The following is a 17,500-nucleotide window of genomic DNA, read 5'->3' on the forward strand; positions in this document are numbered from 1 at the left end:
GGTCAAGAGCATAAGAAATAGGAGCAGGAGTCGGCCATTCGGCCCCTCGAGTCTGCTCCGCCATTTAATACAATCGTGGCTGATCCGATCATGGACCACTTCCCCGCCCGCTCCCCATAACCCTTCACTCCCTTATAGCTCAAAAATCTGTCAATCTCCGCCTTAACTATATTCAATGACCCAGCCTCCACAGCTCTCTGGGGCAGAGAATTCCAAAGACTCACGACCCTCAGAGAAGAAATTCCTCCTCATTTCCGTTTTAAATGGACGACCCCTTATTCTGAAACTATGCCCCCTAGTTCTAGATTCTCCCACGAGGGGAAACATCCTCTCTGCATCCACCCTGTCCAGCCCCCTCACAATCATATTCGTTTCAATAAGACCGCCTCAAGTCTTCGAAGCTCCAATGAGACGTTTGGTGGTCGTGAAAGGCGCTATATAAATTTAAGTACCGCGGCGCCCCCTGGCTGCAGTGTGCACCGTCTACAAGATGCACTGCGGCAACTCGCCAAGGCTTCTTCGGCAGCACCTCCCAAACCCGCGACCTCTACCTCCGAGAAGGACAAGGGCAGCAGGCGCATGGGAACACCACCACCTCCCCCTCCCAGTCACACACCATCCCGACTTGGAAATATATCGGCCATTCCCTCATCGTCGCTGGGTCACAATCCTGGAACTCCCTCCCCAACAGCACTGTGGGAGCACCTTCACCACACGGACTGCAGCGGTTCAAGAAGGCGGCTCACCACCACCTTCTCAAGTGGCAATTAGGGATGGGCTTTACAAAAGCACCATCGGAGCAGGCCGGGGAACGGAAGGAGCTGCGAGGCGGCCTGCCACTCCAGGGAGCAGCAGCACACGTGCTGGAGCAGGAGAACAACGGCAGCGAAGAGGGACATCACCAAGATCCAGGTCGGTGATGGGAGCGTGGGCAGGTACAGCAGGAGCGGCGAGGGTCGGGCCGAAGGAGCGGCGAGAGATTTGTTCGAGGGACGTGATCGGGGCCCCGGGAGAGGCGCGAGTTCGGGGCCCAGAAGAGCCGAGGGCCCAGGGGCAGCGCGGGCCCTTGCCACTGGACCAAGACTGTGCTCGGTCAAGCCCATGTGGGGGGCTGGTGTGCAACGGTCACCAGATGTTAAAAAAAGTCACTGAAACAGCGGTGAACTTTTTGACGTGGAAGCAAGTCATCCTCGATTCGAGGGACCAGCTACGATGACGAGGATTTCTTTATAAAAGTTGTTAAGTCTCAAACCGTAGCTCACTCAGGACACTAAATTCCAGTTTGGGGGGGGAGGGGGGCCGGGACCTGACTCCACAGCGAAACCCCGCGTGTCGGACGGTACCTTCAGCAGCGAGTACTGGCAGCTGGCGATGACCAGGCAGAACTGGAACACCCAGATGTCGCGGAAGAAGCCCTCGAGCAGCAACATGAAGCCCAGGAAAGCGACCAGCGCAGCCAGGCCAACTGCTACCACATTCTCGCAGGCCTGCCGGTTTCTGGGGGAGAGAAGGAGAGAGAGAGAGAAGGTTTTAAGGCGAGCTGGGGGAGTGGAATGTAATGTATCTGTTTCATGGGTTCTTTGCTGAAGAATTCATAGCAACACATTGCTATTAAGAACTAGTTGGTTTATTAGCAAAAGGTTTCACAATCGCACTACACACATTACCAGTTCATCCACCAGGCTCACAACTGCATACCTCATCCCCCGAACCCAACTGGCCGGGGTTTTATTGAGTCCCGTGAACATCATGTGACTGGCTAAGCTCCTCCCAACTCAACAGCTCTACAACTATTTTGGTAGAACCATAATCAAGTGCCCCCCTGACTAAAGGACTGACAAAATTAACCAAATTAACTTTTTTATCAGCAACTGAATCAAATTAGAATGTGGTTGCCGGGGGTGATGATGCACTCCAGTCCCTCCGGCGCCCGCGAGCGTACTGGTGGACACCGCGTGCTCCATCTCCAGGGACACCCTGGCTCGGACGTAACCGCGGAAGAGAGGCAGGCAGTCGGGCTGAACGACCCCCTCGACTGCCCGCTGCCCGGGCCGGCTGATGGCCCCCTTGGCCGTGCCCATGGAGCAGTCCCACGAGGAGGCCTTCAACAGCTCGACAACTATTTTTGGAGAAAACAAATCAAGTGCCCCCTGATTCAACAGCTCTACAAACCTGTGAGCACATTTATAGGTGCATACTTTACAGCCCCGGGGGGGGGGGTTGGGGGGGTTCAGGGTGAAAGAGGAGATGGGGAGTTTCTCCCGTGTCCTGGAAAAATATTTATCCCTCAACCAACATCACGAAACCAGATCCGGTCATTATCACGTTGCTGTGTGTGGGAGCTTGCTGTGCGCAAATTGGCGTTTCCCACATTACAACAGTGACCACACTTCAAAAAGTACTTTGGCTGTAAAGCGTTTTGGGATGTTCAGTGGTCATGAAAGGCGCTATCTAAATGAAAGTCTTTCTTTAAAGGGGCGGACTGCCCAACCCTTCATTAACCGCTGGTTATCCCAGACGGAATTGAGGCATTTACTCCACTGCAGTGAATCCCACGTCATAAAAATCAGATCGGACTTGTTCGGTCACCGTGACTACAATTCAAAGGTACTGGATTGGCTGCAAAGCTTTGGGACATCCTGAGGTGGTGACAGGCGCTATAGAAATGCAAGTCTTTCTTTCCAACGGCCTGGGAACTGACCCAGCTCTGGGTTTTAAAAAGGAGACTTTAATTTGTGTGGCGCCATTCACAATCCCGAGGATGTACGAAAGCGCTTTACACTGAATGGAGTCGCTTCTTTGAAGTGTTTGACGCCGTTGTAATGAGAGAAACACGGCAGCCAATTTGCGCACAGCAAGCTCCCACAAAACAGCGATGTGATAATGACCCAGATCATGTGTTTTTTTTTTTAGTTATGTTCATTGAGGGATAAATATTGGCCCCAGGTCACCGGGGATAACTCTCCTGCTCTTCTTCGAAATAGTACCATGGGATCTTTTACTTGGGAGCGCCCCTCCGACAGCGCGGCGCTCCCTCGGAGTGTCCGCCTAGATTTGTGTGCTCAAGTCCCTGGAGTGGGACTTGAACCCACAACCTTCTGACTCGGAGGCGAGAGTGCTACCCACTGAGCCACAGCTGACAGGGTCACAGCCTATGGCTCAACAGTGGGAATACAAGCCACTGGGGGCCGGGGGGGGGCCAACTTGCTCAAATCCCGTTTCAAAGGCACTTTGAAAGGTTTCAAGTGTCTCCCGAGGGTTTGCATCCCCCACGCCGCTCCTGCCATGCACACAGCCCCTCCCCCCGCTTCCCCCACCCCCACCGAACCTGTCCAGCAAGGCCAGCAAGGCCAGTCGGTCGTAGCGAATCCGCATCCACTTCCAGGGCAGCAGCCAGAACTTGTAGTACTGCCGGTTTCTGGTCTTCTCCTCGATCATGAGCGTGTTCTCGTGGGATTCGTGGAGAGATTCCTGATCCAGAAAATCCAACTGAGAGTTCGGAAAAAAAAGAAACGGGGGAGGGGGGGGGGGGGGTGCAGACATTACTTGACGTGATTCATTGCATTATCTGGGAGCGAGACAGGTAAGGGAGAGACACATCCAGTAAGCTCAGCTCATCTAAACCAATCCCATCCGACAACCTGTGACGGAATCATACCGGAATGAAAAGGGTTACATCACGACAGGGTTTTACACAGACGCTTGTATTCACAACACAGAAGATTAAGGGGTCGCCATATTATAAAAAGGATATAGAGGCACTGGAGAGGGTGCAGAGAGGATTTACAAGGATGAGACCAGAAATGCGAGGGTATACATATCAGGAAAGGATGAACAGGCTGGGTCTCTGTTCTCTTGAAGAGAAGGCTGAGGGGTGACCTAATAGAGGTCTTTAAAATGATGAAAGGTTTTGATCGAGTGGATACAGAGAGAATGTTCCCACTTGTGGGGGAGCATAACTAGAGGCCATCAATATAAGGTAGTCACCAAGAAACCCAATGAGGAATTCAAGAGAAACTTCTTTACCCAGAGAGGAGTGAGAATGTGGAACTCGCTGCCACAGGGAGTGGTTGAAGCGAATACTATCGATGCATTTAAGGGGAGGCTGGACAAACACATGAGGGAGAAGGGAATAGAGGGTTATGCGGATAGATTTAGATGAGGAAAGACGGGAGGAGGCTCGAGTGGAGCATAAACGCCGGCATGGTTAAGGCGGCATACGGAATGCTTGCCTTTATTGGCCGAGGCATGGAATACAAGGGCAGGGAGGTTATGCTTAAATTGTATAATACTTTGGTTAGGCCACAGCTGGAGTACTGCGTGCAGTTCTGGTCGCCGTATTATAGGAAGGACGTGATTGCACTGGAGAGGGTGCAGAGGAGATTTACGAAGATGCTGCCTGGAATGGAGAATCTTAGTTATGAGGACAGATTGGATAGGCTGGGGTTTGTTCTCATTGGAACAGAGGCGGTTGAGTGGAGACCTCATTGAGGTGTATAAAATATTGAGGAGCATGGACACAGTGGATAGCAAGGGCCTATTTCCATTGGTGGAGGGGTCTATTACGAGGGGGCATAGTTTTAAGGTGGTTGGTGGAAGATTTAGAGGGGATTTGAGGGGGGCTTCTTTACGCAGAGGGTTGTGGGGTTCTGGAACTCACTGCCTGGAAGAGTGGTGGATGCAGAAACCCTCACCACTTTTAAGAGATGGTTGGATATGCACTTAAAGTGCAGTAACCTGCAGGGTTACGGACCTAGAGCTGGTAATTGGGATTAGACTGGATGACCTTTTGTTGGACGGCGCAGATACGATGGTAAATACTGCAGGGAATCGAATACGGCCAGGGTGATCTCCTGGACTAGTGTCGATCGCCTGGATGGGTCGGAGAGGAATTTTCCCAGGTTGTTTTCTCCCCAAATTGGCCTGGGTTTTTAATCTGGTTTTTGCCTCTCCCAGGAGATCACGTGGCTCCGGTTGGGGTGGAGTGTAGAATGTTTCAGTGTAAGGGGTGTTGCAGTTGTGTGGGGCGGGACTGGTTGGGCCGGGTGCTCTTTGCTTTTCCGCCATTGTTCATTGGTTTATATGTAACCTTCAGGGCTGCTGACCGAGGGCCGTGTGGCTCTTTGTTGGCCGGCTCGGACACGATGGGCCGGAATAGCTTCCTTCTGCCCTGTAAATGTCCATAGTCTCTACAGACTGGTTGGGCGGGATGACCTGTTTCTGGGCTGTACATCCGATGATCTAATTGAGGGGTTTAAGATTGATGGATTTAGTGGGGGGAGACGGAGAAAAACGGATTCCATCGGTGGATTTCGGCGATCAACACTCGCAGAGGGGGAAAAGAAGAGGGAGGGGTTATTTAACTGGGGTTACCGTGGTTACCTCAGGAATTTCCAACGGCACCCTACGGACCTGCATTCCCTGGAGCACCACCGGCCGGGGCTGGAGGAGTGACATCGCTGGCATCCCCTCGGGAACGTCGGCAGAGGTGAAGCTGGAAGAGTGGGACTGATGATCCCTGGATTCCCGAAAAAGGAAGGAGGAAAAAAAAAAATCGCAATTAACGGGACACCGGACAGTCAGAATGTTACGTTCCTTAAATCAGTAGCTGGCAGCTTTGCATTGTGGGGGAACAAACAACAACTTTTTATTTATATTGCGCCTTTAACGTAGCACGATGTCCACAAGGCGTTTAACAACAAAATAAACTCGAGGTGATCCAAAACTCGGCTGCCCCTGTATCCTAACCCGCACCGAGTCCCGCTCACCCATCACCCCTTGTCCTAACTCGCACCGAGTCCCGCTCACCCATCACCCCCTGTGCTCACTGCCCCGTGTCCTAACTCGCACCGTGTCCCGCTCACCCATCACCCCTTGTCCTAATTCGCACCGAGTCCCGCTCACCCATCACCCCTTGTCCTAACTCGCACCGAGTCCTGCTCACCCATCACCCCTTGTCCTAACTCGCACCGAATCCCGCTCACCCATCACCCCCTGTGCTCACTGCCCCGTGTCCGAACTCGTACCGAGTCCCGCTCACCCATCACCCACTGTGCTCGCTGCCCCGTGTTTGAACTCGCACCGAGACCTGCTCACCCATCAACCCCTGTGCTCGCTGACCTAAAATTGGCTCCCAGTTGAGCAAAGTCTAGATTTCAAAATTCCCATCCTTGTTTACAAATCCCTCCATGGCCCTCGCCCCTCCCCATCTCTGTAACCTCCTCCAGCCCCACAACCCCCCAGAGATGTCTGCGCTCCTCTAATTCTGCCCTCCTGAGCATCCCTGATTATAATCGCTCCACCATCGGTGGCCGTGCCTTCTGTTGCCTGGGCCCCCAGCTCTGGAACTCCCTCCCTAAACCTCTCCGCCTCTCTCTCCTCCTTTAAGACACTCCTTAAAACCGTACTCTGTGACCAAGCTTTTGGTCACTTGCGCTGATATCTCCTTATGCGGCTCGGTGTCAAATTTTAATTTCATAATACTGCTGTGAGGCGCCTTGAGACATTTCACTACGTTAAGGCGCTATATAAATACACATTGTTTTGTTGTAAAATGGAACCTTTCCTGCTCCCTGTGCACCGTGAGCACGCCTCCCGATCAACACGGGCCAGAAAGGAGGGGTAAAACTCCCCCCCACCCCCCCAACTCGGTTGTGAGGTTGGAGGAGACTACAGAGATAGGGAGGGGGCGAATGCCATGTGGAGGGATTTGAAAACAAGGATGAGAATTTTGAAATCATGGCGTTGCTTAATCGGGAGCCAACGTAGGTCCACGAGCACAGGGGGAGATGGGTGCGCGGGACTTGGTGCGAGTTAGGACACGGGGCAGCGAGCACAGGGGGTGATGGGTGAGCGGGACTTGGTGCGAGTTAGGACACGGGGCAGTGAGCACAGGGGGAGATGGGTGAGCGGGACTTGGTGCGAGTTAGGACACGGGGCAGTGAGCACAGGGGGTGATGGGTGAGCGGGACTTGGTGCGAGTTAGGACACGGGGCAGCAAGCACAGGGGGTGATGGGTGAGTGGGACTCGGTGCGAGTTAGTACACGGGGGCAGTGAGCACAGGGGCTGATGGGTGAGCGGGACTCGGTGCGAGTTAGGACACGGGGCAGCCGAGTTTTGGATCACCTCAAATTTACGTTTAAACAGAAAAAGACTTGGATTTATATAGCGCCTTTCATGACCACCGGACGTCTCAAAGCGCTTTACAGCCAATGAAGTACTTTTGGAGTGCAGTCACTGTTGTAATGTAGGAAACGCGGCAGCCAATTTGTGCACAGCAAGCTCCCACAAACAGCACAGGGGTGATGGGTGAGCGGGACTTAGTGCGAGTTGGGACACGGGGCAGCCGAGTTTTGGGACACAGGCAACGTTCCCGCTAAGCGGCGCAACAAGTGGAAAGGTCCCGCGCGCAGGCCGCTCACCGGCTTCTCGACTGTGCGGACATTTAAAGGGACCACGCACTACAAGAAAGAGGCAGCGCGGAGCAGAGCACAGCTCACAGGGGACACTAGGCGCCTGGGTTAACTTGCCATGCGTTGTTGGAGATGTGTTCCAGGCTCACTTGCTGCCCCACTGGATTCTCGTAGCCTCCTCCCGTCGGGCCAAAAGTGTACGACCTGCGGACCCCTGGAAAAGACGCAGAAGGAAACGGCACCGTCAGTAAACACTGCGGCAATGGGAAAGGATTGGCCGTTAAGTGGGAGGTTAAGACTGAGCTAAAAGCTGGCGGTCTGGGTGTTTATCGACTTGCTTGCAAGTGATCAGAGAAAAAGAAGCAGCGACCTGGAGTTCTGCGTACAGTTTTGGCCTCCTTATTTAAGGAAGGCTACACTTGCATTGGAGGTAGTTCAGAAAAGGTCCACTGGGTTGACTCCTGAGATGAGGGGGTTGACTTATGAGGAAAGGTTGAGCAGTTTGGGCCTCCACTCACTGGAGTTTAGAAGAATGAGGGGTGATCTTATCGAAACAGGATTCTGAGGAGGCTCGACAGGGTAGATGCAGAGAGGGTGTTTCCCCTCGTGGGGGAATCTAGAACTAGGGGGCATAGTCTCAGAATAAGGGGTCACCCATTTAGAATGGAGTTGAGGAAGAATTTCTTCTGAGGGTTGTAAATCTGTGGAATTCTCTGCCCTAGAGAGCTGTGGAGGCTGGGTCATTGAATATATTCAAGGTGGAGATAAGACAGATTTTTGAGCGATAAGGGGCTAAGGGGTTATGGGGAGCGGGCGGGGAAGTGGAGTTGAGGCCAGGATCAGATCAGCCACAATCTTATTAAATGGCGGAGCAGGCTCGAGGGGCCGAATGGCCAACTCCTGCTCCTATTTCTTATGGTCACCTGATGCAGGAATCGGAGGCCACTCAGCCCCTCGAGCCTGTTCCCGCCCATTCAATTCGATCATGGCTGATCTGCGTCTCAATTCCCTTTCTCCAATTCCCTTGCGACCTTTCAACTGGTTCCCTTCACCCAGTCAGCACTCGCTTTCAGACGGAGTCATTCTTACCTATGCCGCGAGATAGAAGTCGTGATAATCTAAAATTCATTGCGCGTATGTCCTCGGTGATTTTTGATTGGGGATTGGGGGACCCTCTGCACCCCGCAAACAGCAGCAGCTCTCGGTCACCACACCCAAGCCGCTGTCTTTCACTTGCAGAGTCCAGGCTATTCGGCTGCAGAAGATGTCACAGTCAAGCCGAGTCCTGCCCTCGGACAAGGGAAGCACTTACAAATCCCCATAGCTTGCGGGGAGGGGTGGGGTTAAGGGAGAGGAAACAGTTTGAAGAGTAGAACATTTTTTTTTTTAAAAACAAGGATGATACCAGAACTACCCACCAGGAAAGGTTGAACAGGCTGGGGCTGAGGGATGACCTGGTTAAGAGTTCTTCAAAATTATGGAAAGGATAGGGTAGACATAGAGAAGACGTTTCCACTTGCAGAGTGAGACCAGGGGGCCATAAATATAAGACAGTCACTAATAAATCCAGTAGGGAATTCAGGAAAAACTTCTTTACCCAGAGAGTGGTGAGAATGTGGAACTCGCTGCCACAGGGAGGGGTTGAGGTGAATAGTATCGATGCATTTAAGAGGAGGGTGGATAAGCGTATGGGGGAGAAGGGAATAGAGGGTTATGCTGATAGTGTGAGCGACCTGCGCGGGACCTTTCTGCTTGTTGAGCCACTGCTTAGTGGGAATGTTGCCCACGTCCCAAAACTCAGCTGCCCCGTGTCCTAACTCGCACCGTGTCCCGCTCACCCATCACCCCCGTGTCCTAACTCGCACCGAGTCCCGCTCACCCATCACCCGTGTCCTAACTCGCACCGAGTCCCGCTCACCCATCACCCCCGTGTCCTAACTCGCACCGAGTCCCGCTCACCCATCACCCCGTGCTCATTGCCCCGTGTCCTAACTCGCACAGAGTCCCGCTCACCCATCACCCCGTGCTCGCTGCCCCGTGTCCTAACTCGCACCCAGTCCCGCTCACCCATCACCCCCTGTGCTCACTGCCCCGTGTCCTAACTCGCACCGAGTCCCGCTCACCCATCAACCCCTGTGCTCACTGCCCCGTGTCCTAACTCGCACCGAGTCCCGCTCACCCATCACCCCCTGTGCTCACTGCCCCGTGTCCCGCTCACCCATCACCCCCTGTGCTCACTGCCCCGTGTCCTAACTCGCACCGAGTCCCACTCACCCACTGACCCCGTGTCCTAACTCGCATGGACCTGTTGAACCGAATGGCCTGGCTCCGTGCAGTACACTCAGAGCGGTAAGCCAAATAGATTGATCCCTTTCTCTAGTCAGGGGGTGCCGAGGCCTAATGTCGCGCGGAGAGCCTTAAAAATACAAACACAAATACACGCCGTACGACAATTGTAAGGCACTGCAAAGACTGATTGAAGAAACACACAGAAGCAGCAAAGAGAGCGTTTGAAGAGGCGGATGCTGATGAAGGCATGCCACGTGGCAGGAATGGGGTAATCCTAGCGCCCCAAACACCGGGAGCTACCGAATGCCTCCACGGAGGGGGGGGGGGGGGGGGGGGGCCGAGATGCAGTCAGACCTGTGGGGAACACGGAAATGCCGAGGGAACTCCCGAGCCTCTGGCGGGCTCAAAGAGGTACTGCAGCTCAACGCACCAACAAGCCTGCACAGGTTGGTGAACAAGCATCGAAAATAGTACTGGGCCGTTCGGCCCTGCACCGCCATTCAATATGATCGTGGCTGATCCTCTATCTCAACACCATATTCCCGCCTTTTACCCTTGATGCCTTTTGATCTTAGAAATCTATCTATCTCCCTCTTCAGGGACTTGGCCTCAATGCCTTGTGTGGTAGAGAATTCCACAGGTTCACCACCCTCGGAGTGAAAACATTTCTCCTCATCTCGCTCCTAAATTTCCTACCCCGTATCCCGAGACTGTTCTCATAGAACCACAGAAAGTTACAGCACAGGAGGAGGCCGCCATTCGGCCCATCGTGTCCGCGCCGGCCGACCAAGAGCTACCCGGCCTAATCCCACTTTCCCGCTCTCGGTCCGTAGCCCTGTCGGTTACAAGCGCACATCCCAAGTACTGTTTAAAATGTGGTGAGGGTTTCTGCCTCTACCACCCTTTCAGGCAGTGAGTTCCGCCCCAGACCCCCACCACCCTCTGGGTGAAGACGTTTCCCTTCACATCCCCTCTAAACCTCCCCCCAATTACTTTAAATCTCTGCCCCCTGGTTGTTGACCCCTCTGCCAAGGGAAACAGGTCCGTCCTATCCACTCTATCCAGGCCCCTCATCATTTTATACAGCTCAATCAGCTCTCCCCTCGGCCTCCTCTGTTCCAAAGAAAACAACCCCAGCCTCTCCAACCTTTCCGCAAAGCCAAAGTTCTCCGGTCTAGGCAACATTTTGTAAACCTCCTCTGCACCCTTTCCAGTGCTGCAATGTGGTGACCAGAACTGCACACAGTACTCTAGCTGCGGCCTAACCAGTGTTTTATACAGATCAAGCATAACCACAGCCGGGGGAAACATCCTCCCCACATCCAGTCTGTCCAACCCAGTCAGAATTTGAGGCGTTTCGATGAGATCCCCTCTCATTCTTCTAAACTCGAGTGAATACAGGCCCAGTCGACCCAATCTCTCCTCATACGAGTAGCTGGAGTGTTGCAGGGGGCTAGTCTCTCCACTCCCACACACGACCGCCACACCCCAAAGTCAAGCGTTGCCGGAAATCTGCCTGCTTTTTGGCGACAGGAGTCAGACACCCACAGCACTGAGAACAGGCCTTCCACGAGGCCTGCTTGGCTCACGGGATTCAAGCAGGGCGTACCGCAGCACGGGGAAAATTGAGGACAGGCGCCCCCCTCGGGGCTGGTCTGTCGGAAGGGAGCAGGCCCCACACAAGGCACGGTATGGACACACGCGCACTCGTCAACGCCCGCCCTGCAAAATGGCAGGGAGCCCGGATGCCTGAACGCCCTTGGGTCAGGGGTCAGGCTGGTTGGCGAGAGGGAGTCCCGGGAGCACAAAACACACCCAACTTGGGACGGGAGGGGGCTGGGCTTCCAGAACCAGGGGTCACAGTTTCAGGATAAGGGGCAAGCCATTTAGGACCGAGATGAGGAGAAACTTTGGAGGGGGGGTACAGAGACGATTCACTCGGCTGATTCCGGAGATGAGGGGGTTACCTTATGATGATAGATTGAGCAGACTGGGTCTTTACTCGTTGGAGTTCAGAAGGATGAGGGGTGATCTTATAGAAACATTTAAAAGAATGAAAGGGATAGACAAGATAGAGGCAGAGAGGTTGTTTCCACTGGTCGGGGAGACTAGAACTAGGGGGCACAGCCTCAAAATACGGGGGAGCCAATTTAAAACCGAGTTGAGAAGGAATTTCTTCTCCCAGAGGGTTGTGAATCTGTGGAATTCTCTGCCCAAGGAAGCAGTTGAGGCTAGCTCATTGAAGTCACAGATAGATAGATTTTTTAAAGAGGGTTATGGGGAGCGGGCGGGTAAGTGGAGCTGAGTCCACGGCCAGATCAGCCATGATCTTGTTGAATGGCGGAGCAGGCTCGAGGGGCTAGATGGCCCACTCCTGTTCCGAATTCTTATGTTCTTAAACTTCTTCACCCAGAGAGTTGTGAACCTGTGGAATTCTCTACCACAGAAAGTTGTTGAGGCCAGTTCGTGAGATATATCCAAAAGGGAGTTAGAGGTGGCCCTTACGGCTGAAGGGGTCAAGGGGTATGGAGAGAAAGCAGGAGTGGGGTACTGAAGCTGCATGATCAGCCATGATCATATTGAATGGTGGTGCAGGCTCAAAAGGCCTACTCCAGCACCTACTTTCTACGTTTCTAGTTAACTCCAGCTTGGCTCCAAAGTACAACTACAGCAAGGCGCGGGTGAGGGAGATGGGGTGTGGGGGGGGGGGGGGAAACAGAGGGGAAGGTAAGGTGTTTCACAGGTAGGTTCACACTCACCTCTTCCCCCCAGAGTGGAATCCAATCCGGATTCATTCTGGAGCAAAATGCAGAGTGTAAATATAGCCAACTGCAGACCTGTGTTGGACAAACATTACAAAAAAAAAACGGAAGTCAACGATCAGAGACTGAAATAATAACAAGACTAGTGCTAACCCCACCACCCCGATCCAGCTGTCGCTCTAGAAACTGATCCACAAGAAAACGGACAATCAAAAACAAAACACACCGAGGGAAGAGGCCAAGGGTATAGATCACCAACTCCAACCTGCAGGTTAGCAGGTCAACAATCCTTGGTTGGCCATCAGCAACATCTATTGACCCACAGATGAGTGAACTTACTACAAATCATCACCACTAAAGAAGTCGTACTCAGCAAAATAATGGGACTAAAGTTGGCATGCAGGTACAGCAGGCAGCAAATGGCATGCTGGCCTTCATAGCGAGAGGATTTGAGTATAGGAGCAGGGAGGTCTTACTGCAGTTGTACAGGGCCTTGGTGAGGCCTCACCTGGAATATTGTGTTGAGTTTTGGTCTCCTAATCTGAAGAAGGACGTTCTTGCTATTGAGGGAGTGCAGTAAAGGTTCACCAGACTGATTCCCGGGATGGCAGGACTGACATATGAGGAGACTGGATTGATTGGGCCTGTATTCACTGGAGTTTAGAAGAATGAGAGGGGATCTCATAGAAACATAAAATTCTGACGGGACAGGACAGGTTAGATGCAGGAAGAATGTTCCCGATGTTGGGGAAGTCCAGAACCAGGGGTCACAGTCTAAGGATAAGGGGTAAGCCATTTAGGACCGAGATGAGGAGAAACTGCTTCACTCAGAGTTGTTAACCTGTGGAATTCCCGACCGCAGAGAGTTGTTGAGGCCAGTTCGTTAGATATATTCAAGAGGGAGTTAGATATGGCCCTGACGGCTGAAGGGATCAAGGGGTATGGAGAGAAAGCAGGAAAGGGGTACTGAGGGAATGATCAGCCATGATCTTATTGAATGGTGGTGTAGGCTCGAATGGCTTATTTTCTATCTTTCTGAGTTTCTACAAGTCCCCTGGACCTGATGGCTTGCATCCTAGGATCTTAAAAGTGGTGGCTGCAGAGATAGTGGATGCACTGGTTGTATTCTACCAAAATTCCCTGGATTCTGGGGAGGTCCCAGCGATTGGAAAACCACAAATGTAATGCCCTTATTTAAAAAAAGGAGGCAGACAGAAAGCAGGAAACTATAGACCAGTTAGCCTAACATCTGTGGTTGGGAAAATGTTGGAGTCCATTATTAAAGTAGTAGTAGCAGGACATTTGGAAAAGCATGATTCAATCAAGCAGAGTCAGCATGGATTTATGAAAGGGTAATCACGTTTGACAAATTTGCTGGAGTTCTTTGAGGATGAAACGAGCAGGGTGGATAAGGGTGAACCAGTGGATGCGGTGTATTTGGATTTCTAGAATGCATTTGACAAGGCGCCACATAAAAGGTTACTGCACAAGATAAAAGTTCACGGGGTTGGGGGTAATATATTAGCATGGATAGAGGATTGGCTAACAGAAAACAGAGAGTCAAGATAAATGGTTCATTTTCCGGTTGGAAAACAGTGACTAGTGGGGTGCCGCAGGGATCAGTGCTGGGGCCTCAACTATTTACAATCTATATTAATGACTTGGATGAAGAGACCGAGTGTAATGTAGCCAAGTTTGCTGATGATACAAAGATGGGTGGGAAAGCAAATTGTGACGACACAAGAAATCTGCAAAGGGATATAGACAGGCTAAGTGAGTGGGCAAAAATTTGGGAGGTGGAGTATAATGTGGGAAAATGTGAGGTTATCTACTTAGGCAGAAAAAAGAGAAAGGCAAATTATAATTTAAATGGAGAAAAATTGCAAAGTGCTGCAGTACAAAGGGTCCTGTGGGTCCTTGTGCATGAAACGCAAAAAGTTAGTATGCAGGTACAGCAAGTGATCAGGAAGGCCAATGGAATGTTGGCCTTTATTGCAAAGGGGGGATAGAGTATAAAAGCAGAGAAGTCCTGCTACAACTGTACAGGGTATTGGTGTGGCCACACCTGGAGTACTGCATAGTTTTGGTCTCCGTATTTAAGGAAGGATATACTTGCATTAGAGGCAGTTCAGAGAAGGTTCACTAGATTGATTCGGGAGATGAAGATAAATTGAGTGGGTTGTGCCTGTACTCACTGGAGTTCAGAAGGATGAGGTGATCTTATTGAAACATAAGATAATGAGGGGGCTGGACAAGGTGGATGCAGAGGCGCTATTTCCACTCATCGGGGAAACTAAAACTAGGGGACATAGTCTCAGATTAAGGGGCTGCCCATTTAAAACTGAGATGAGGAGAAATTTCTTCTCCGAGGGTTGTAAATCTGTGGAATTCTATGCCGCAGAGAACTGTAGAGGCTGGGTCATTGAATATATTTAAGGCGGAGAGACAGATTTTTGAGCGATAAGGGAATAAAGGGTTATGAGGAGCGGGCAGGGAAGTGGAACTGAGTCCATGATCAGATCAGCCATGATCTTATTGAATGGTGGAGCAGGCTCGAGGGGCCAAATGGCCTACGCCTGCTCCTATTTCTTAGCTTCTTAAAGAACCCATCCGAGAGGGCAGAGGTTTATGTATTGTTCTAGGACATCAGGCAAAACTCAGACAGTGCGCCGCTCCCTCAGCACTACCCCTCCGACAGTGCGCCGCTCCCTCAGTACTGCCCCTCCGACAGTGCGGCGCTCCCTCAGTACTGCCCCTCCGACAGTGCGCCGCTCCCTCAGCACTACCCCTCCGACAGTGCGGCGCTCCCTCAGTACTGCCCCTCCGACAGTGCGCCGCTCCCTCAGTACTGCCCCTCCGACAGTGCGGTGCTTCCTCAGCACTACCCCTCCGACAGTGCGCCGCTCCCTCAGCACTACCCCTCCGACAGTGCGCCGCTCCCTCAGTAGTGCAATGGATTATGCAGCTGCATCTCTAGAGTCGGGGCTCGAACCCACGATCTTCCAAAACTCGGGGGTGGGGGCGAGGAACACCAACTGAGCCACATTAAGGAACTGGGCGAGGATAGAGCCAAGCATGGAGAATTGGGGCGGGGGCTGGTGGGGGGGGTAAGGAGACACAGACCAGTAAGGAGCCCTCGACAGTTACCGAGAGTGTTAAGAGGTTAAGAAAGGGACAAGTTAATTGAAGCGCTCAGCTGCTTTAAGCGTCAAGGAGCAGCCGCCGTGGTTGGGCTTGGAGCCGTTAATCGGAGCGAGCAACGCGTCCGTCGATCGCGCACGCTTACCCGCTTCGTCGTAGAAGTAGTGAATGGCTCCCTCCGAGGTGTCGTCAAAGTTGGAAGCCTCGTGCACGGGCCCTCGGGGAAGCAGCAGCGAGCTGGCAAACTGCAGGGCCGCCGGGAGTGCGTGCGTCCGCGACTGGGAGGCTGCTCGGTTCCGCTGGATGTCCTGCAGGCTGCGTGGAGGAGAATTCGGCACAACGTCAGACCGCGAGGGGGGCACAACGTCAGACCGCGAGGGGGGGCACAACGTCAGACCGCGAGGGGGGGCACAACGTCAGACCGCGAGGGGGGGCACAACGTCAGACCGCGAGGGGGGGCACAACGTCAGACCGCGAGGGGGGGCACAACGTCAGACCGCGAGGGGGGGCACAACGTCAGACCGCGAGGGGGGGCACAACGTCAGACCGCGAGGGGGGGCACAACGTCAGACCGCGAGGGGGGGCACAACGTCAGACCGCGAGGGGGGGCACAACGTCAGACCGCGAGGGGGGGCACAACGTCAGACCGCGAGGGGGGGCACAACGTCAGACCGCGAGGGGGGGCACAACGTCAGACCGCGAGGGGGGGCACAACGTCAGACCGCGAGGGGGGGCACAACGTCAGACCGCGAGGGGGGGCACAACGTCAGACCGCGAGGGGGGGCACAACGTCAGACCGCGAGGGGGGGCACAACGTCAGACCGCGAGGGGGGGCACAACGTCAGACCGCGAGGGGGGGCACAACGTCAGACCGCGAGGGGGGGCACAACGTCAGACCGCGAGGGGGGGCACAACGTCAGACCGCGAGGGGGGGCACAACGTCAGACCGCGAGGGGGGGCACAACGTCAGACCGCGAGGGGGGGCACAACGTCAGACCGCGAGGGGGGGCACAACGTCAGACCGCGAGGGGGGGCACAACGTCAGACCGCGAGGGGGGGCACAACGTCAGACCGCGAGGGGGGGCACAACGTCAGACCGCGAGGGGGGGCACAACGTCAGACCGCGAGGGGGGGCACAACGTCAGACCGCGAGGGGGGGCACAACGTCAGACCGCGAGGGGGGGCACAACGTCAGACCGCGAGGGGGGGCACAACGTCAGACCGCGAGGGGGGGCACAACGTCAGACCGCGAGGGGGGGCACAACGTCAGACCGCGAGGGGGGGCACAACGTCAGACCGCGAGGGGGGGCACAACGTCAGACCGCGAGGGGGGGCACAACGTCAGACCGCGAGGGGGGGCACAACGTCAGACCGCGAGGGGGGGCACAACGTCAGACCGCGAGGGGGGGCACAACGTCAGACCGCGAGGGGGGGCACAACGTCAGACCGCGAGGGGGGGCACAACGTCAGACCGCGAGGGGGGGCACAACGTCAGACCGCGAGGGGGGGCACAACGTCAGACCGCGAGGGGGGGCACAACGTCAGACCGCGAGGGGGGGCACAACGTCAGACCGCGAGGGGGGGCACAACGTCAGACCGCGAGGGGGGGCACAACGTCAGACCGCGAGGGGGGGCACAACGTCAGACCGCGAGGGGGGGCACAACGTCAGACCGCGAGGGGGGGCACAACGTCAGACCGCGAGGGGGGGCACAACGTCAGACCGCGAGGGGGGGCACAACGTCAGACCGCGAGGGGGGGCACAACGTCAGACCGCGAGGGGGGGCACAACGTCAGACCGCGAGGGGGGGCACAACGTCAGACCGCGAGGGGGGGCACAACGTCAGACCGCGAGGGGGGGCACAACGTCAGACCGCGAGGGGGGGCACAACGTCAG

General features: G+C 54.3%; 1 protein-coding gene across 1 annotated transcript in view; it reads right to left on the minus strand.

The window, feature by feature from the left end:
* The window catches only part of LOC139239331 (pecanex-like protein 3), an 89,544-nt gene that overhangs the window by 54,493 nt on the left and 17,551 nt on the right, over positions 1-17,500 (minus strand). The window contains exons 6-11 of the mRNA XM_070868006.1: positions 15,751-15,920; positions 12,462-12,539; positions 7,531-7,627; positions 5,383-5,518; positions 3,329-3,489; positions 1,344-1,497 (exon numbers count right to left, since the gene is read on the minus strand). Of these exons, the coding sequence (XP_070724107.1) occupies positions 1,344-1,497; positions 3,329-3,489; positions 5,383-5,518; positions 7,531-7,627; positions 12,462-12,539; positions 15,751-15,920 (796 nt within the window). The remainder of the gene's footprint in view (positions 1-1,343; positions 1,498-3,328; positions 3,490-5,382; positions 5,519-7,530; positions 7,628-12,461; positions 12,540-15,750; positions 15,921-17,500) is intronic.

The sequence above is a fragment of the Pristiophorus japonicus genome, chromosome 27, assembly GCF_044704955.1.
Source record: "Pristiophorus japonicus isolate sPriJap1 chromosome 27, sPriJap1.hap1, whole genome shotgun sequence".
NCBI lineage: Eukaryota > Metazoa > Chordata > Chondrichthyes > Pristiophoridae > Pristiophorus > Pristiophorus japonicus.